At 56.5% G+C, this 20,733-nt stretch overlaps 1 protein-coding gene across 2 annotated transcripts in view; it reads right to left on the reverse strand.

The window, feature by feature from the left end:
- Window positions 1-1,650: 1,650 nt before the first annotated feature.
- CDK18 (cyclin dependent kinase 18) overlaps window positions 1,651-20,733 on the reverse strand; it is a 28,244-nt gene continuing 9,161 nt past the window's right edge. Inside the window, exons 2-16 of one of the 2 annotated variants that reach the window (XM_030813122.1) lie at window positions 11,148-11,298; window positions 10,817-10,959; window positions 10,086-10,211; window positions 9,248-9,304; window positions 8,239-8,353; window positions 7,957-8,051; window positions 7,581-7,643; window positions 6,501-6,624; window positions 6,250-6,370; window positions 5,337-5,434; window positions 5,003-5,108; window positions 4,867-4,909; window positions 4,092-4,182; window positions 3,735-3,812; window positions 1,651-3,097 (exon numbers count right to left, since the gene is read on the reverse strand). In XM_030813122.1, the coding sequence (XP_030668982.1) occupies window positions 3,063-3,097; window positions 3,735-3,812; window positions 4,092-4,182; window positions 4,867-4,909; window positions 5,003-5,108; window positions 5,337-5,434; window positions 6,250-6,370; window positions 6,501-6,624; window positions 7,581-7,643; window positions 7,957-8,051; window positions 8,239-8,353; window positions 9,248-9,304; window positions 10,086-10,211; window positions 10,817-10,959; window positions 11,148-11,277 (1,425 nt within the window). In that variant the 5' untranslated portion in view covers window positions 11,278-11,298 and the 3' untranslated portion in view covers window positions 1,651-3,062. Of the gene's footprint in view, window positions 3,098-3,734; window positions 3,813-4,091; window positions 4,183-4,866; window positions 4,910-5,002; window positions 5,109-5,336; window positions 5,435-6,249; window positions 6,371-6,500; window positions 6,625-7,580; window positions 7,644-7,956; window positions 8,052-8,238; window positions 8,354-9,247; window positions 9,305-10,085; window positions 10,212-10,726; window positions 10,960-11,147; window positions 11,299-20,733 lie in introns of both variants that reach the window. The other variant, XM_030813121.1, reaches the window with a different exon arrangement.

Raw genomic sequence — 20,733 nt, forward strand, 5'->3', positions numbered from 1 at the left:
GGAACCCAGCTTCCTTCTCTGGAGCCATCACTTTTTGAGCACCAATCATACCCAAGGCCTGGTGTGGGCCTGTCCAGGTGAGTTCCACACCCCCAGGCTGGCCCGCGCTCCCAGCCCTGGCAGCTTTCTAGGGCAGAAGCTCAGTGTGCCTGATGTCAGAAGCCCCTAGGTGTGTGCCTCCTCAGCAGGGCCACAGCTGCAGCAGCAAGAATGGCTGCCCCCAGTGACTCCTAAAGATGCGGAGCCTCACCGGGCCACCTCTGCCTGCCACAAGGGTGGCCTTACAAAGTGCTCCTCAAGACAGTATCTGCCCGTGTCCTTCCTTGTGTGTTTTCCTCCGTCCAGGGCCTCTGCACTGTCTCCACCTCACCTCCCCATGCCTCCCACTCCTTGAAGACCACAGGGCTGGGGGGGCAGACACCTGGAATTCTAATTTGGTATGTGACCCCAGGCTACCCCTGGGAGGCTCATGTCCTCATCTGCAAAGTGGGGAGAAAGGGGGGTTTCTATGAGGATTCAGTGAGACAATGCCTGGGCACAGGGCTGCCCGGCACCCAGCAGGGAACTTAATAAATGTCTGGTTTCCAATTCCTACCAATGCATTTCCCAGCCCTTCTCCTCCCCTCAAGCACTAATTGTCTGAGTTACGATCCTACTTTGCTGTCTGGCTGCCTACAAGCAAACTGAGGAGGTCTCATTCGGTAGAACTGGTGCTAAGCTGAGAATGGAGCCCTGGCCCGCCCCTTACTTCCAGAGCCTTAGGAGACATTACCAACCTCAGCATCAGCTTCCTCCTCTGGAAAGCAGCCACCCTCTTAAGTAACTGCAAACCATGCCGGCAAACTGCAAAGTGCTTAAGGCCAGGCGTGAGGACAGGTCAGGAGGCAGGGTCCAGGGCCTGCATTCTCAGAGTGGTCTAGGGAAGAACAAACCTGGACCCCGAATTGGACAAGAGCAGGATTCTGAGCACTTTGGGAGCTGTGTATGATGTGTTGCGGGGGGGCTGCATCCAGATCAAAGGTGGGGAGGCGGTCTAGGCAGCAGCAGGAGGTGTATTCGAGGTCTGCAGCAATTCTTGCAGGGCCTGAATTACAGGGAGGCCCACACCCTCGTCCTGCTGCCCTGGCCTTGGCCATCTCCCATGTCAACCCCATCTTGATCTTGCCTACCTCCCTCCTCAGAAGCCAGGGGGCCATTTGGCACCAGGAACACAGGCATCAGCTGCATGGCCAGACCCCAGACCCCCACCCAGGGGTCCCTCTTTGCTCTCCTGGCCAGCCACACCCCCCCCCCCCCCCGCCCACAGGCACCAACTTGGGCCAATGCCAGGCCACAGGTCAGACTCCCAGGCCTGGGACTCCTCTGCCCACCCACAACAACCACTGATGCTCTTCAGCAAGAGCCAACTTCTGCACCCAGGATACAGCAAGGTGAATGCTAGGCACCCGTCCCACAGCCTGGGGTGTGGGGGAGGTCAGAGATACACACAAATCAAACTCTCTCCTCACTTTATATATATATATATATATACACACACACATACACACAAGCACGCCCCACCCACACTCATTAGGCCTGGAGAGGGGCCTTCGGTTCTCCATCTTTGGCATCAATCTATCAAAATCAGCTTTTCTGTACGAGACCGCTCGCTCCTTTCTGTACAACATGAATTAAATATATTATCTGTCTCTGCACTGAATCACAGGACGTTCACAGTACCGTGGGGAGGAGTGGAGGGTGGGGGCCTGAGGTGGGCAGGGCAGGGGGCCTGGGTAGAAAGGCGAGGCTGGCCTCCCCTTGGCCTGTGCCATTCAGGATCAGCCCAGCGTTGAGGAGACCTGGAGGATACAGAGGGGAGCCTTCTTCAGGGGCCCTGGCCACCCGGGCTTCCAGCCCCTGGAGGCAAGCCTCTCAGCATCAGAGCCTGCTACTGTTCCACGTTCCTCTCCCTCAGATGGTGGCATCTACACCTCTCCCTGTCGTGGTCGCCCTCTGGGGTGGCAGGGGCTCGGGGAAGCTGGTATTGGGATCAGGTGGACAGAGCCGCAAGGGCTGGGAAGGAAGGATGGGGAGGCTGTGCGAGCCTTCGGGAGCTGAGGTCAGCCCGGCACCAGTGTCAGGGTGACTCTGCATATCTGGGTGCCGTCTCCAGGACCCTGACCAGGCCTGGCTAATCAGAGGCCCGGGATGATAAGATAAGCAGGAGCCACCTCGGGAAGGGGTGGACAGGCAGGAGCTGGTCACAGCTCCAAGGGCAGTGAGTGCAGTACCACCTGCCAATTTAAGGCAACTCCATTCAGATTGATGAGGTGGGCGGGGGCTAGCTGAGGTGGCAGGCATGCAACTGGTGGTCCCAGGCAACCTCTGGACACAGCTGGGCATCCAAGCATGCTGGCGAAGCATATGCCGGCACTGCTCAACCATGGTTCAAGCCAGAGGGTGTCGGGGGAATGAAGGTAGGGTAGGGCTGATGGAAAGAGTGGGGACTACTATTCCTTCTGTTGCTGTGGGACACCTGCCAGGTGGGGTAGGCTTTGGCATACATGTGGGTACCTAGGATTCCAGGGTCCCAGAGAACATGCCATGTCTCTTCTTGCTCTCAGAGGGGAAAAAGATGAAACGTGTGTCCAAGAGGCCAGAAAGGGGGACTACCAAACTGGCGCTAGGCCGGCCCTGGGGGAGGAGGGTAGAGCCTGTATCCAGGGCAGAGTGCCCATCCTGGCGCCTTGATTCTGTCATCCATGTGCATCCCACGCAGGTGCCCAAACACCAGGGTGGGAGAGGGTACGAGGACCCCCCCTCTCATGTCTTCTCAGGGAAGCAGCTCATGCTAGCCCCAATGTGGGTAATGGAGGGGTTGGTATGCAGGTGAGGGCTACTGGGGAGGCACGCGGGAAGCACAGAGAAGAAACAGCCGTGGCCAGCAGGGCTGCCAAGCGGTCTTCCGGGCTGGCTGTCAGCCCTCGTTCTTCAGTCCTCTGAGGGCCACACAGGCTCCATCCTACCCGAATTTGTGCTCCACGTGATCTCTTGTCCCTTGGCCACAGCAAGGTGGGCGCAGCTCAGAAGATGCTCTGCCGCCTGTTCTTCCCTCGTCCTGGAGAATGGAGAAGAGGTGGGGCTGCAGGGAGGAGGCTGGGCTGAGGGGTACCCCAGGTCAGCAGGGACAGTTGCTGTCCCCCTGAGCTGCTCTGACACAGCAAGCAAGGGCATGCAAACAGGAGCCGGTCCGACCTGGTGTCAAATCCCATCTCTGCTACTTACTAGCTGCATGAACTTGTGACTTAACCTCCCAGAGCCTCAGTTTCATTGACTATGAAATGGGGAATATTAATAGTACTAACTTCAAGGGGTGTTTTAAGGATTAAAGAAGAGGATGCATGGAAAGCACTTGTCAATGTCCAAGGCCATTGACTGTTCTAGGAACAAAGTACCGTTCTCCCAGGATGGAATCTGATTAGAGAGCTCAGGTTTGCAGAGAGAATGCACCAGAGACAGCATGCCTCTTTGCCAGGGCTACTGTCAAATGCAATGTCCTGTCTGGGGTGGAGGGTTGAGGAGGGAAGAGCTGGACGAGGAAGTCTAGGCAGGAGAAACCAAGCCCTTCTCTGCTCCCCAAAGACTCCAATGGGAAGCCAGTGGTGGGGGGACCATGGGAGTCCCCACTGAGGAGCGGTAGCCTGCTCTGGCTTCCACTAACAAGGGGAGGGGTCCAGGAGAGCACAAGCCCCTACCTGGCTGCTGGAAGGCCAAGCCTCGGTAGCCTGGGTCCTTCTGGAGCTGGATCTCCTTCAGGGAGAAGATGGAGGCAGCTGGGGGAGAGAAGGGCATAGTCTAGAGAGGGCTGGGTGGAGCTGGCCTCCAGTGAGGACTGGCCCAGAAGGACCAACTGAGCCCTCGAGGCAGCATCTCATTTCCACTGTTTGCCCCCTCAATTCGGAATGAGAACCCCAGCAGGGAAGGCAAGGTGCCCAGGGCTGCTCGGCTGGGCCTGGGGCCTCTGGCCTCTTTGTTCTGGTTCTTCTGCCCACACTCACCAACCCCTTTCCTTGGTTCTGGGTGGCCCTGCTCCCGGCCCCCCCAGTACTTACTGTCTTCAAGCTGGTGCACACGCTGTCCCAGAGACCGGAAGTAGGGGTGACTCAGGGCAGCCTCTGCTGACATGCGACTCTTGGATTCATACTGAAAGGCACAGGGTGGGGCTATTGGGCCCTGGCTGGGGGGCTGCAAACCCTCTGGGCAGCAGGACTCCAGTGCTGGTTAGAGCACCGAGGTGGGTGGGGCTTGAGGCTAACAGGAGAAGCCCCAGGTCAGCCTCCAGCCCCTACCACAAACCCAGCCTCAGGCCATCTCAAGACTCAAGGGACGGCTCCCCGGTCTCCAGCCACCAGGAAAAACCAGAAATGAAACTTCAGGAGAGTGACCTTCTCTTGGGATAGAAATACAGATGCAAACCAACCACGATCAGAAGGAGAACATCCGTAATAGAAGCGTAGTGACGGTAACAACCCTTCATCGTGTGCCTTATAAGACAGGCACCACACTAAGTGTGTCCTGTCATCTCAACGTATCCTCACGGCCAGCTTATAACTTTGCAGCTGAGGAAACTGAGGCATGGAGACTCTCTGTAACTTGCCCAGAGCTACACAGCTAAGTAACGGGTTTGGGCTCGCAGTGCACAGACTCCAGAGGTTGTGTATAGAGGCCAGCGCTCCCTTTGGCCTTGGGGGTGGAGAGTACAGGGGAGATGTTTCAAAGACGTGTGAGCACACGAGCCACAGAAGTTGGGGCGTAGGCCCGGCATGGGGCACGGGGACTTCGGCTCTTTGGCTGCCTCTCCCTGGGCCCCGCCAGGAGGACACTCACCAGGAGCAGGCTGCTCAGGAGGTGGATGCCATCCGTATCCAACCTGCAAGGAGAAGGCGCGGACACAGGCTGTGCCTGAGCGGGGATGGGAGAGCCAGGGCCACAGCAGGAGGGGCGGCGCGGGCGCAGGGGCTACCTGGGCGCGTGGTTGATGAGCGGCTGCGGGAGGTAGCGGGGGAAGCTGTAGGTGCGGAACTCGGAAAAGGCGGTCACGCCGGGCCACGTCTCTTCTGTGGGGGTCCCTGGGGAGACGAGAGAGGGTGGGGAGGGCCTGCGTGAAGCCCAGGGCCAAGGCCGACTTGAAAGGAATGCAATGTAGGAGGTGGGAGCAAAGATGGCCGAGGCCACAGGGGGTCCCCGCCCCGGCGAGAACCGGCCGAGCCGCTCCTTCCCGTCCCGCCCCGCGCCTGGGCTGGACGGAGTTCCGGCGCCCCCTGGTGGTGAGAGGGACGGAGCAGCGGGAGACTGACCGAGGAGGCGGAAGATGAGGTGCAGCTCCTCCTTGACTGTGGAGCCCGGGAAGAGGGGCCTCCCTGTGGCCATCTCGTAGTGGATGCAGCCCACGCCCCTGCGGGGAGCAAGGGGCAGGGGCGGCATCAGGCAGGGGCGGCCGCCCTTCCTAGGGCTGCTCCACCAGGGCACCAAAGACGACCTGCCACAGGCGGCTGCAGGGGTCGTGGCTCTGGTGGCGGCGGAGTGGCCCAGGGCAGTGGAGGCTCCTAGAACTGCCCAGCCCCCACTACAGCCCCTCTCTGGGGGCTTCCCTGGGCTCGGGAAAGCTGCGACCTCTCCCCTTTCACTCTGTGAGGTTTGGGTCTGTGCAGCCATCGCCCATGTGGCAATTCTCTCAGCAGTGTTGTCTCAAACTCTCCACTGTGTGCCCCACTGGAAGAGAGAGGTACATACATCCATTCTCCTGGGGAACCTTGGGGCGGAGTCACAGCAGCCATTCATCACCACTGGCAGCTTGGCTTGCAATTTGGGCTGATTTTTCATTTTACACCAAATCATACGCTTGTTCATTTTAACATAAAAATAGTACTTCTCTTTCAAAATTTTCACTGGGACTGATGCTTGGGGAAGATTCATCGTATTTACTATAGGGGCCCTCTTGGACCCTCTGGGTCTCTGGTAACCCCCGCACAGGCCTCTGGGAGAGGATTTCAAATGCACAGGCTTGGGGGGTCTATTTAAGCCAGGGAAACCCTAACCTATTATATTTCAGACTTAATTTTTTAACATCCAGTTCAGCAGGATGTCACATGGCTTTTAGGCAAAGGAAGTTAGGTAGTTCTTCACCGAGACCCTTGGGGCCGCAAAAGAGAGTCTGGAGGTGTGGCCAGGCCTGTCCTCCCCTCCTCCGTCCCCACAGTGCTCACTCACCACATATCAATGGGGGTGGAGTACTCTGTGGATCCCAGCAGCACATCGGGGGGCCTGTACCACAGGGTCACCACCTCATTGGAGTAGGTCTTTGTGGGCACTGACTTGGCCCTGGCCAGTCCTGGGGGCAGACATGTCGCTGGACCTCTGTCCACAGGTGCTGCGAGGTTGACTGCTATGCCCTCCCCCACTGCACCCACACCCTGAGGCACCCCAGTAGCGTCAGAGCCCCACCCTAGCCCCAGCCTCACCGAAGTCGGCCAGCTTCAGCTCTCCCCTCTCATTAATGAGCAGGTTCTGGGGTTTCAGGTCCCGGTGCAGGATCTTGCGGTGGTGACAGTAGGCGAGGCCCCGGAGCAGCTGGAACATGAAAATCTGCGGGAGGGGGAAGAGAAATGTGGGGTGGAAGGTGGCCCTGAGCCTCTGCTCCAAGGCTGGGACCGGGGTGGGGGCAGGGGCTTGGCAGTTAGGTCAGCACAAGCCCCTCATTCTCCTGCCCACCCTGCAGCCCCCATCCTGGACCCCACCCACACCAGGGAATCCCATCCAGACGGGAGGACACCAGGGGTGCAGAGGAGGCAGTGAGTGTGGGGGAGGCCAGAGATGTCTCAGTCAGGAGCACGGGGGTCAGGATGCCCGCCTATATGGAGATATATGTGCTTGATCCTTTTTTTTTTTTTTTTTCTTTTAGAGACAGGGTTTTACTCTGTCACCCAGCTGGAGTGCAGTGGTGTGATCATGGCTCACTGCAGCCTCAACCTCCCGGGTTCAAGTGGCCCTCCTGCCTCAGCCTCTCAAGCAGCTGGGACTATGGGTGCACGCTACTGTGCCCGGCTAATTTTTCAATTTTTAGTAGAGATGAGGTCTTGCCATGTTGCCCAGGCTGGTCTCAAACTCCTGGGCTCAAGCCATCTTCCTGCCTTGGCCTCCCAGTGCTGGGATTACAGGCGTGGGCCACCATGCCCAGCCTTGATTCTTTAACAAACACCAGGACGGGTCATTCATAATCCCAAGCTTCCCCAGAAGCCTCCCTGCATTTTGGCAGGTAGCTCACACTCCCATTTGACAGACGGGGAAACTGATGTTCAGAGTTGGGAGTGGGTTTTATACCAACAGCTAGACAGTGGCAGAGAGTGTGTGTCTGTTTCCTGGGGTAAAGTGCTCAACCCAGTTCCTGGACTCGTTGATGGCATTGCCCTCTCCCTCTTTCCTACGTGGGAAAGTCTGAGCCACCTCAGCAGCCGGATCCCTGGTGGTGAGAGTGGGTCCCCACACGGGGCTTCCGGACAGGTGGCTGCCAAGATGGGGGGACCCTGCCCCCGAGGCCTCACCTTGACGTTGTGCATGCTCATGAGGTTCCCGCAGTGGTCCAGATACTGCTTCAGGTCACTGTCCTGGAATACAGAGCATGGCTCAGTCCTGCCCCACAGTGACCCCTGGCCAGAAGCCCAGACACAGGCTGAGGAGAAGAAGCCCCTCCCTGGGAAGGGCCCACGCCCACTAGTGGGACAGGTCCCTGGCTCGAGCCACCCCTAAGCCTGAGCTCTTGGCCCACTCCTGCACGGGAGCATCTGAGAATCTGATTCCAGAAGAAGGCCTGGATCACCCTCATCCCACCACTCCCACTCCCTCAGCTTCCCACTCCCCTACCCACACCCTGTTTCCACCACAAGAGGGAGAGGCGGCCAGCCCCAGCCCGACTCTCACCAGGTACTCAAACACCAGGGTGAGGGACCGATCTGTGTGGATGAGGTCGTGCAGGGTCACAATATTGGCGTGCTTCAGGTTCTTCAGCAGAGACACTGTGGGGAGACAGGTCCACCTGGGTCCCTAGGACCCCATGTGTCCCCATACCCTCTTTTCTTGGGGTCAGCGCCAGGAGTCCCACTCCAGCAATGACCCTCCACCCCCAGCTCCCACAGGGGCGCAAGCTGGTGAAGCCCTCCTCCCGAAGCCCCCAGGGGAGTGTGGGAGCCTAGGATGCTGTACCCTCTCGGATGGCAGTGCAGGGCGCTCCCTCCTCATGCTCCAGCCGGATCTCTTTCAGGGCCACGAGGTTCTCCGTCAGTTTGCTGCGCCCTTTGAAGACTGTGGCATAGGTGCCCTGGGATGGAGGGCCGCAGAGGCCCCAGGCACATTCAGATGCTGCTGGCCTCTGTCCAGCGCCTCCCATTTGTGTCTCTGCCTGGGCTATGACTGGGGCCTGAGTGCCCTTCCTCCCTTTACTGACATGCTGTTTCCTCCAAAGCCTACTTCCTCCAGGAAGCGTCCCTAATGACTCCGCAGTCGGAGTGAATCCGTCCTTCCTCTAAGCCCCAGCATGCCGCGTGCCCCTCTATGATAACAGCAGGTTTTTTCTTCCTTATATGATGCTGATGTTTACACAGAGGTCACCTCTTTGGGCTCCTGGAGGGAAAGGGCTGTGTGTTGCCCCTCTCTATAAACCTTCACCCACCCCAGGCCTCTGCAGTGTCAACAGAAATAGCTAAGTGACACAGCACTTCCTATGTGCCAGGCATTGTCTGCGTGCCGTACATAAGCTGATTACAGTAACCTGCCCAATCCTCACAATAACCCTATGTGATAGGACAATTACTATCTCATTGGACAGAGGAAGGAACTGAGGCACACAGAGAGGTCATATAACTCACCAAAGGTCACAGAGCTAGTAAATGGTGGAGCTAGGTTTTGAACCCAGGCAAGGACTTGCAAAAAAAAAAAAAAAGACTAGATTCTGCCCAGGGCCATGGCTACTCTATCCTCACGCCCTCCTTCAGGATCTGAGCCCACTTCAACCCCTGCCAAAGGCTGGGCCAGAATGCACGGCCAAGACTGTGTACCTCTGTGGGGCAGGGGCCACGAGAGGGCCAACCAGAGAGGGCCAACCAGAGAGGGCCAACCAGAGAGGGCCAACCAGAGAGGGCCAACCAGGGAGGTCTGCCCCTCCTCCAAGCCATCCTGCCTGGCTATTCGGAGAAGATCAAACCCAGCGTCTTACCTCTCCCAGTTTGTCCAGTTTCACGTATGTTTCCAGCTTCCCAAAGCCAATGTCTGACTGAGAGGGAGAGACATAGAATGCCATGAGCTTGAAGCCCTTAGCAGCTCCACAGACATGACACCTCCCCCAACTCCAGCCTCTGGGAGGGAAGGGATGAGACCCCGTGGTGGAAGGGGCTCCTTTTCCCTTTATCCCTGTGATAAAGGACAGAGCTCATGAAAATGTGAGTTTCTTCCTCCCAGGACAGCCAAGAGTGTAGAGCCCAGAGCTGTGGCAGCTGGGATTGTTGCACATCTTGGCTACCTGTGTCTTCGACTGAGACCACGAGCTCCTCCAGAGTGAACGCTGCCTTTTTTCCCATTGTACCTTGAGTGTCCAGTTTAGAATCCACCTCTCTGACTGTGTCTCTCATCAGTGCACTTCTAGCTCAGGTGTATCCAACCCTTAACAAGACGGATTCCTGGACCCCCTAGCCGGAGAGGCTGATTCTATAGGTGTCTGGAGGTAGAGTCTGTGTTTTGTAAGATGTCCCAAACAGCTCTGATAGGCAGTTAGGACTGGAAGGCACATGCCAGCTGGCCTATTGATCTTAACCATGTGGAGACTGTGGGACCCAGTGTGGGCTTAGAGTCCCGTTCCAGCCCAAGTGAGACCCATCTAGGAAATGGATGTTGATGTAGGGGGACGATCTAGTTGAATGCACTCAAGCCAGCAGGTGGCGCCAGAGGCCTGAGAATCTTCCTGGAAATCCCATATAGGCCTCAGCTGGGACTGATATGCCCATGCTGGGGAGGGCATATCACCCCACCTTTCGTCCTCTGACCCTCTTGGGACTCACCAGGGAGGCCCGGCGGGACATGCGGCTGAGCGGCTTGGGCAGATCTGGGCTCTCCATCTGTAGCTTCTGTAGGAATTCCTGGGGCAGGCGGATATCCATGGGCAGAGAGAGCCTCTTGCTGACGTCCTGTGGTGACAGGGATGAGATGGGGACACCACTGTTGGCTTCAGGGTAGCTAGGGCTGTGGGGCCCCAGACTCTCACTCTGGACCTAGCATTCCCTGCAGAACAATCATTCAGAGCCCAATCACAGGCTGTGACCCCAGGCTCACAGCTGCTCCCAGTGTGTGCTCAAGACATACACGTGAACACCCAGGGCTGCTGTGTGACCTTAGCACAGCGAGGTCACTCTCCGTCTCTCCGGGCCACAGTATCACCATCTGTGCAACATCAATCTCATGCCCTACAGGCACCGATCCTGTAAGTATGTTTTTTCATATACTTGGGCATATGTGTGTGGATCAAATAGTCAAATTGTCCAGCCCTTGCTAAATTCAGGAATGTTCCAAGCACTTGGCATAGATAAACCCATTTAATCCATGATGACCATTTTAAAGACAAGGAGACCATGGTGCACAGAGGTTTAGTAACTTGCTCAAAGTCACAGAGCTAATGAATGGCAGAGCTGGAATTTGAACTCACAAAGTCTGGCTGTAAGGCAGCTGCCCTCCTGTGCACACCCCTGTGCGTGCATCCTGCCACCTTCCGGGGCAGAGCTCCAGAGGCCCTCACCTCCATGGAGAAGCGGCGCTGGTTCTGCCGCCGCTGGAACTGCACGCCAGGGGACAGCTGCCCCGGCTCCTCCCCGCTGTCTGTTGGGGTGATGGTGCTGCACTCCTGCGGGGGGTCTCTGCCAAGAGGACCGAGCTGCAAGTCTAAGAGGGACAGGCGTCAGCTCCCCTCCATGCCTCTCTGCCCTGAGGGAGAGAAGGGTAGCCCCCCTCCCCTGGAGCTGTGCTCCTCCCCTAAGGCCAGTGGGGAAGGGGTGGGCAGGGAGGGGAAGGAGGTGCCTGGGGAGTGTCTGGTAGGTGGGAGAGGTGCTGGGTGGTCCCAGACCTCTCACCCTCATTCCGCCGGTTGTGGAGCTGGTTGAATTGTTCCGTGAATTCAGCCAAGGATTCTTCAATGGTCTCAGTGCGGGGCACTGACAGGGAGAAACGGCGCTTAAAGTTCTTCATCTTGTTCATGATCATGAGGGACTGCGCAGCCGGGTCCTGAGATGGGAGGTGTGAGAACAGCAGTTGAAAAGAACAAGGCAACCAGTCCAGGTCTCCCCCCACTGGGAATTCAGCTCTCTCTTCCCATCAAGCTCTGTTGCCCTGTATGCCACCATCACTGGGAGCCACTGGGAGGGTTGTGTCTTCTGCAAAGTTTGACCCCTCTGAGGGTGGGTGTTCACCCTCTTCTTCCCAGTCACCCTCTTCCTCCCTGTGACTCTCAGCACTGCCTCCCCTCCCCACCGCCCACCCCGCCATACCCCGTGCAGTTCTCTATGGACCACCTAGTCCAGCAAAGTATTGCTCATAATAGCAGGCATGATGTGCAAAGAGGATCCTGAAGGCCCCCCCAGACCTGAGCCCTTTAGCTGCTGGAGGTCTAGAGAGTTCTGGGGGAAGGGCTGGGGTGGCAGGGAGGGTGCCAGAACTGGGCAGTCCTTGGGCCAGCAGAAATTTACCAACTTGTGTCCAAGGGCTTGAATGTGTCAACAGCCAATAAATCTTACTGACCAAGGCCCATAAACTGAATGTCAGCTTGGCTAACACCCTTGGGACATGATTGGGTCCAAACCTCATTTCACCTCCGATACCGACACCTGAAGATCCCTGCTCTGGCGTGCCCCAGGAGGCAAGAGGGGAAAAGGAGGAGGAAGGGAAGAGTGCATCAGAGCTGGCCAGCTGCATCTCCTCTCCAGCTGAAATACGGGAGGTCAGGAGCAGTGGAAGGTCTCAGGGGAAACACGGAAGCTTGCCAGAAATAGAGTCGAGCCCTAGGGAAGATGAGGCCTGATCCCTGCTGGCCTCTTCCCATGCCAGAGCCCTCCAAGCAGGCAGGGTATCCCCTACCGAAAACACCATGGAGGAGTGGGGTGAGCTGCTTTGCCCACCCCCACTGTCCTGTCCCCAACCATGAAAGCTTTCTTCTTCAGGCTCCCCAGCTCCTCATGCCCTCTGAACTAGAGGACGCCCTGCTGGCCACCCAATGAGACCCATGCAACTGCTTCTTCCTGCAGACCCTCCCTTCTCCCTCCTGCCCTGAAAACCCAGAGCAGCCCTGTCCCACCTCCCCTCCACTTCCCTTCATGGTTTCCTACACGCTCAGTGCAGCCCCCCTCTCATCCTGCTCTGCACACACTGCCCTTGAGGCCTCACAAGGGCTTCCACCCATGCTGGCAAGAAGGCACCAGGGGGTGAGCCCTGTGATGGGCCGCCCTGCACCCGCTCCCAGCTGTTAGCCATGCACCAGGCACAGCCCACTCCTGGAGGATGCTCTCAGCCCTGCCACTGGCCAGCACCTAGTTGCCAAGGTGACCAGGCCCTTCCCGAATCCTCCTGGTTTAAGGGATTATGGGTCAGTAACATGTTGGCTTTGCTTAATGGTCACATCCTTCTGTCCTCAGCCAGCCTGGAAAGGGTCCTCTGTCTGGCAGCACATGCTCCTGGCTGCCCCCGAACACAGCTCAGTGGTGGCCCTCCAGCCACCCTGATCCCCATGGCTGGGTATGAACAGGTTCTCCTTCATTCCTTCAGGGGGCTGGCACCTTTCAGAGTGGAGGCCTCCAGTCTGCAGTGCTAGGCAGGCCCATCTCTGTCAGTGGGCCCTGAAGTCTCACTCAACAAACGAACTGGTCAGGCATGGTGGCTCATGCCTGTAATCCCAGTACTTTGGGAGGCTGAGGCAGGTGGATAACTTGAGGTCAGGAGTTCGACACCAGCCTGGCCAACATGGCAAAACCCTGTCTCTACTAAAAATACAAAAAAATTAGCTGGGCATGGTGGTACGCACCTGTGATCCCAGTTACTTGGGAGGCTGAGGCAGGAGAATCGCTTGAACCCTGGAGGTGGAGGTTGCAGTGAGTGGAGATCGCGCCACTGCACTCCAGCCTGGGCAACAGAGCAAGACTCTGTCTTAAAAAACAAACAAATAAACAAACAAACAAAAAACTGAGCACCTACTATGCGCCAGCATTGTGCCAGGCATGAGGGTTTCAGAGGCAAGTAAAGGGTGGTCCCTATTCTCAAGGAACTCAGGGGCTGGTGATGCCTCCTTTGATGAGAAGGTAGCTGAAAGTGCTTCCTCTTTGGCTTCCTTGGCAGAGCCCACCAGCCTTGGACTTTCCTGACTCCCCCTCCCTAAACTCCTTCCTGTCAGTCATCTTCAGCCACTCCTCCGTGGCTCTGTGCGATGTCTCAGGTCTGCTGTCTGCAGGACTCTTGCAGACTGGAAGCTTCCAGAGGGCAGCCACCACGCCTCACACTTGTGTATAGCATCCAGGCCACAGAGATCTAATCTGGAGACTTCATGATGGTGGCAGGAGGTACGGGTCCCAATGACAAGAGGACCCAGACACACCTACCTGGTGACTCCCATTTCCTAGCAAGATAGGAGAGTGGAAATGGCCCCTTGTATAGATCAATTATTTTCTTTTTTTCTTTTTTTTTTTTTTTTGAGATAGAGTCTCGCTGTGTCACCCAAGCTGGAGTGCAGTGGCGTGATCTCAGCTCACTGCAACCTCCGCCTTCTGGGCTCAAGTGATTCTCATGCCTCAGCCTCCCGAGTAGCTGGGATTACAGGCCCGTGCCACCACACCCGGCTAATTTTCGTGTTTTCAGTAGAGACAGGATTTCACCATGTTGGCCAGGCTGGTCTCGAACTCCTGACCTCAAGTGATCTGCCTGCCTCGGCCTCCCAAAGTGCTGGGATTACAGGCATGAGCCACAGCACTCAGCCAATTATTTTCAAAGATAGCTGAACATTAGAATCACCAGGGGAGCATTGTAAAAAAATTCAGATTCCTTACCCTGAAAAAAAATCTCAGGTCTCACCCTGAGATTCTGGAAATGAGGTTCTGAGAATGGTGCCTGGGAAAATGCATTTGAAAAAACATCTCCAAGGATGTACACCTGGAGCCGTGACCAGGAAACGTCTAAGGTCCAGGTCGGGGACAATTATCTGCCCAGGCTTCCAGACCACTCTCCTGTGCTGAGGCGGGAGATCCTCAGAGCAGGGGAGGGAAGCAGGAGGCCCCCCACAGGACAGGAAGTCTCTCTGTCCTGGAAGCCGGTGCATCTGCACCACACCAACTGATGTCCCCAGTGTCCCCGTGCTTTGTCATGGTTGTTCTCTGGGGGTGGGGAGAGGCAGGCGCTTGGCTCCCTGAGGTCTGAGCTCTGCCAGGAGGGAGACCAGCCACACCCCTTTCTAAAAACAGGGCTTCCCCATAAAACCGTCCTGCAGTCTGGGATTTATGGGATGGCATGTTGGATTTGCGGCTCAGGAATCTACAAGTAGCAGCCATAAATCTCACACCCTTGCTCTTGCTTGTAGGGTGAGGGGAGGGGAGCTCATTAAAAGCCTCCGGGAAGGAGGCCCCCCATTTCTGCAAGACAAAGGAGATTCAGCCCTGAGACACACCTGCTCTCCCCAAGGTTCAGTGAGGAGCAAGGAGCCACCAGCCTGTGCCTGGGGTGGGGAGGACAGTGGGGAAGGGAGCGGGAGGAAGGGTGAGGCCAGAGGCAGCTGACTGGAGCAGGAATGTGGGGCCAAGCAGTACAGGCGATGGGGACCAGCTGTTCTCCACCCGCAGGAGAGGAGCCCGAGAGGAAGTGGCTGTCACGGTAGCAGGAGGGATGGAGGTCAGATGTAGGATGGACTTCCTGATGGAAGGATGGAGGTCAGATGTAGGATGGACTTCCTGATGGTGACGGGAGCAGGCGGTGGGGGTGGTGACCACAGCAGAGTGGATTTCTCTCTCTGCTGGGGACAATCAGGGCATTGAACCCAGCAGGGTCTTGGGTGTGACAGGGCAGACTGGGCAGTGAATAGTCTGTTGTTCCCTAGGTCAAGACACAAGATGCCTCTGTCATTTTTCCCTTGGGAGAGTCAGCTCCTCAGATTTGGGGGTTGAGGGGGAAGGGAGACAGGAAAAAGGCCTGTCACCTTAGTGCTGTCTGCCCCTCACCCCCAAGTGGGGACAGAAGGGCTCAGTATGACCAGCCTGAGGCCAGCCCAGGGCCAGGCACAGCACAGCCTTTGTCCCCAGACCAAGGAGCCATCTGGGGCTGTCCCCGTGCAACTGGTGCCAGGGGAAGCGGGCGATGGGTGTCCAGGGATGCTGGCCCGGCAGTGGGGGGTGGAGGAAGTTGAAGGAGCAGAGTCCCACTGAGGAGCGGCAGGGTGGGCAGGCAGACCCCAGCCAGCCTCCCCTCCCACCTCCCTGCCCAGGTAAGTCATAAAGCTCTCAGCCCGCTCCAGTTGCTTCCTCCCAGGGACACAGCAGCCGGCCCAGAACTTCCTGCTGGTGCCAGAGCCACGGGTGGCACAGAAGGAGGAAGGAGGAGCCAGGCTGGGAGGAAAGCCAGCACTCGCCAGAGACCACTGTGCCCCCAGTGAGCAGGGCTGGCCTCCCAGAATGTTAGCAGGGGAAGACGCTCACACACCCTCCATCCCCATCCCTTGCCCAGTGAAGATGCTGAGCATCCAAGAGGGGAAATGGCTTGCTCAGAATCACGCAGCAGTTTCCTGGTTGTTGCCAAGTGCACAAACATGACCATATTGCTCCTTTCTTCTCCTACCTGGAGCCCTCCCCGCCCTTGCCCCTTCTCTGTGGCCTAGGCTTGACTGTTTTCTCCTACTCTGAACTGCATGCCAAACAAACCCAGTTTCAAACTCTGGTGCTACCACTAGCAGGCTGTGGAATTGCAATGACATGATAAAACCCCTCTCACCCCTGGCTCCATTCATTCATTCATTCATTCATTCAACAATTATTGAACACCTGCTGCATGCCAGGCACTGTTGCAGACCCTGAGAATCCACAGATGAATGAAACAGACATTAATTCCTTTCCTAACACCTTCTAACAGGGGCAGGGGGGTGCAGACAATAAACAGAATGAATACACAGTATGATGGACGGTGACAAGCACAATGATGGGAATTCATGCAGGAAACAGGGAAGGTGTGGGAAGTGCAGTTGCAAGTTTAAGTAGGGTGGTCAGGAAGGCCTCCCCGAGAAGCAGGTGACATCTCAGGAGAAATCCAGAGTAGGTGTAAGGTGAGGGGGTCAGTCATGCAGGGTCTGAGAGAAGCAGGTCAACAAGGGAACAGCAGGGGCAAAGATCCTGAGGCAGAAGTGAGTCTGGTTCACTGCAGGACGATGATGTGGCTGGAGAAGATGCTGGATGGGAGTGCGGAGCAGCTGTGTTGGGCCTTGAGGGGTAAGGAGGGTTTGAACAGATGAGCGACATGATCACACTGAGGCTTTAACATGCTGCTGTGTTGAGAACAGACAAGGGGAGCAAGGGGAGAGCAGGGAGCCCGGGCAGGAGGCTGCTGCTGAGGCCCAGGGGAGAGAGCTCAATGGTGGCTGGGATGAGCGGGAGGCAGTGGAGGTGGTGAGAAGTGGCTGGATTTGGGCTATATTTTGAAGGTGGAGCCAAAGAGCCCTGCAGATGGATTGTATGTTGTGGGTGAGAAAAGAGTCAAGCATGACTCTGCAGCAGGGTTTTGGCCAAGCAGCCGGAGTGGAGGGATGGAACAGTCACTGGAGGAGACAAGGCCTTCTGGGAGTAGGGTTTCAGTGGGAAGACCAGGAGTTGGATGTTGGGCAGGTGACATTTTCAATGTACAGTGGTATCTGAGCGGACATACTGGGTGAGCCAACACAACACACCACTGGCACAGGGAAGACGTCCAGCAAAGCTTGGCTCTCCTCTCTCAAGCTCCTGCCCAGACAAAAAGAGTCCTCATATAAACTTCATCAAACATCCCTGCAGACTTCCTTATCGCAAGGTGCTTTTGGATCCTGGGATGGAAGAGGGCCAGGAGATAGGGAGCAGGATCATCTCTTGGCAGATGTGAGGGGGAGAAGGGCCAAAGAGGCAGTGTCCCCACTACTTAGACAACTGCAGGGCCATGCAGGGTGGGGCCTGTGCAAGGCAGGGAACCCCGGCTCCTGGCAGACAAGCCCCATCTTCTATCTTGGGAGGAAAGAAAGCTCCACAGAGCAGGCCAGGCCAGCCCCAGGGCCCCAGTGTCCAGACAAGGCAGATTCCCAGCCCACTGACTGCTGGGACAACCTGTGCCAGGCCCCAGACCTAATACCTGCCCTGGGGCTGGACCCCTGAGAGACCTTGACCTGGAGACCATGGAGGTGGAGAAGGAGGTTGACAGAGCATCCCAGGAATCTGGGATGCTGTAGACGGGAGGGCGGGAAAGTCAGCTTCACTTCTCAAGCTCCTGGGGCCAGGACTGGAGTCTTCTCTCAGCAAACCCCTTCAAGAAGCCTCTTTCCTTGAAGAAGCCCCTTCTTCTTGAACAAAGCCCCAATTCCCCAGCCTACACCCAAAGGCCCTTCAAGATCTGGGGCCCTTTCGTCTCTGGCTTTGCCCCTCTCCATTGCCCCTGCATGCTGTAGAACTCTCTGGGGCCTTCAGGAGCTTCCTGGAACTCACTCCACCCCACCCCCAGGACCACCAGGTGCCCCTCCTTCAATGGGGCGTGACTTTTCACCTGTCTCACTCACCTGGAGCACGTTGGTCTCTATGCCTGGTGCTGGTGGCATATGGCAGGCATGTGTCTGCTTTACAGGCACATGTGGAGCACCTGCTGTGTTCCAGGCACATGTTAGATGCATCCCCAAGTCCCTCTTTTTGTTTTGTTTGCTTTTCCTTTCAATCTTGGTCTCTGTGGGCCCAGGGGCAGGGGTTGGGGGATGTAAGTTGTGGCTGCCCACTTTCTGAAGCCCAGAGGGTCTGCCCCTCAGTCACGAAGGCTGACCACCAGCCAGGATCCCTATGACACCCTGTCTCCCAGTCCCTGCCCCTGCCTCAGTCACTCAGCCACTTTGGTCCTTGGGTGAATTTCAACGAACTAGAGGCCATGGCTGACCAAGTTTGCAGACGTCATGAGCTAGGACCTCAGAGACATTCTCTCCTCCCAGGGAGAATTGTGCCTGCTGGGAGCCTGCAGATACCATCTCTTCCTTCATCCTCCGGCTGACCCTGTTCTGCACAGCTGGAGGCCTTAGTTTCCAGGAGCCTAGCACAAACCTCAGGGGAAGCCAGTCCCCGCTTAGCTGCCTGGAGATGTGGTGGCGTCAGCAGCAGAAGCCTTGGGCCTCCTCACAACCTTGCCCTGCCCCAGCCTGGATGAGACAGGCTGCAGGCCTGAAACCTTCAGAGTGGCCAGAAATGAGGATAGCCAGGCCTGCAGTCACCCTGCCAACAAACATGCTCTGGACAGCCCCGGAGCTCCAAGAGGATTCCCACAGCCTCTGTTTGGAATGCAGGAAGTAGGCGGGGAAGGCCTTCCCGGAGCAATTTGGGCAAACCTGTTGGATGTCTGCTCAGGAGGCAAAGTGGCGATCAGGGTCGCCCTTGCTCCAGACAAATGCGCCATTGTCTCCTAGAGTCTCACTCCAACCAGAAATGTCCTGCAGTGAGGAACACTAGGTGTCTAGCCCTGCGCTCCAAAAATCTCTGCAGTTTGGTGTCATGGAAGAAACCCCACTTAGTAGCTGTGACCTGAGAAAACACCCCATGCCTCGGTTTCCTTGCTGCTAATTGAGAATAATACTTGGCCTCCAATCCAACTGCCATCAGCATCCTAGACTTGTCTTTCTCAGCTGCTTTCTAATGACGTCGCTTGCCCATTTAAAATCTTTCAAAGTGGCTGGGCGCGGTGGCTCACATCTGTAATCCCAGCACTTTTGGAGGTCAAGGCGGGTGGATCACCTGAGGTCGGAAGTTCAAGACCAGACTGGCCAATATGGTGAAACCCTGTCTCTACTAAAAATGCAAAAATCAGCTGCGCATGGTGGCACATGCCTGTAATCCCAGCTACTTGGGAGGCTGAGGCAGGAGTATTGCTTGGACCCAGGAGGCGGAGTTTGCGGTGAGCCGAGATGGTGCCACTGCACTCCAGCCTGGGTGTTGCTGCGAGACTCCATCTCAAAAAAAAAAAAAAATTCCTTCCAAGCTAACACTGCCTTCAGGAAAAAGTCCAAATTCCAGGGCCTGGCACACCAGGCTTTTGGATCCCTGTCTTCTTGAGCCTCAGCTCTCACCCCTCCCCAGAAGGTCTGGTTTTATCAAATGTACCTGGCATTCCCAGAGCAAACTCCACTCACACCCCACGGCTTTGCAATCATTTGGCCTGGGATGCCCTTCCTCAATTTTCCCCTAGGTAAAACCACGCCCAAACTCAACTCACGGGTCACTTCCCCTGGGAGGCTATGTATGACCACACCTCCTTCCTCTAGGTAGAATGAGATGCTTCCTCCTTGTCCCTTCCAGAGCAGCCAGCACACACTCATAACTAGACTGTGAGATCCTTCAGGACAAGAATGGGGCCTTAACATTTTTGTTTCCCTGGTGTCTTACACAGAGTAAGGAGCCCACCCGGTACTCAGCATTTGTGGAACGAATGAACAAGTGACTGAATGAGGCCATGGAGCCACTGTTTCATGATGACTTGTTTAAGCCTCTTTCCTCTACAGACATAGAAACATTAGATCCCTCAAAGACAAAGACCATATCTTAGTCACCTTTAAGATCCAGGACACACTGCCACGTGCAATAAATGTTGGTGCCCTTCCTTCCACTTTCAGGCAGGCCAGGGACCTGTTTCTAGGTGTATCTTCTCATTAGGCCAGCTCCTGTCCTAGTTAGACTTGAGCATGACTGGGGTGGGCCTGGCCCTGTCCTCTTTCTGGGCACACTAGAGTAAGCCTAAATTGTTCAGTCACCCAGCCCCAGACTCCCCCGGGCATGCTTCCTCCTCAGTTCTCTTGGGTCTCAGAGGGAACAGGAATATAGGGATTGGTACCCAAGCAGATGGATGGGGGACTAGGGAGAAACCAGCAACGTGCTACTCATCCTGCCATGCAGACCTCTGCATCTCCTCTAGCCCGAAACTCCACTGTCCCCAGCCAGGTGATGGTCCCTCTTCTGTGCTCCCACAGCTTTCTGACGTCCCAAGGCAGGGCACTTGGCTCCCTGTCCTGTAACTGTTTACTTGTCATTTCCCTAGTTTGTCTGTGAGCTTTTTAAGGGCAAGCACTGTGGCGTGACTTGTCATTGCACCCCCAGAGCCTGACCCAAGGCCTAAGACAAAGTGAGCCCTCAAATGACCAGCAAATGATATATGAAAGCTGGACTCGAGGCCTCAGCTGAAACCCGACCCTCTTCCTCTAGCCAGCATGTGGCCCAACAGCAGTGGGAGATGGGCTGGGGCAGTGGGGGCAGTGTCCTGCCCAGCAATTACTCCCCCAGTGAGGTCTGTGGAGGTTTTTGGGCTGGAGGCACCATCCTACAGTGAGGGGTGGACTGGAATGAGAAAAACCCGGAGGAATGAGAAGTTCCTCCTGCAACATGCATTGAGCTAGGGCCTCCAGGGCTGTGAGAAAGGGGTTCAGAGGGGCCTGTGGCC

Source organism: Nomascus leucogenys, chromosome 5, assembly GCF_006542625.1.
Source record: "Nomascus leucogenys isolate Asia chromosome 5, Asia_NLE_v1, whole genome shotgun sequence".
Classification (NCBI taxonomy): domain Eukaryota; kingdom Metazoa; phylum Chordata; class Mammalia; order Primates; family Hylobatidae; genus Nomascus; species Nomascus leucogenys.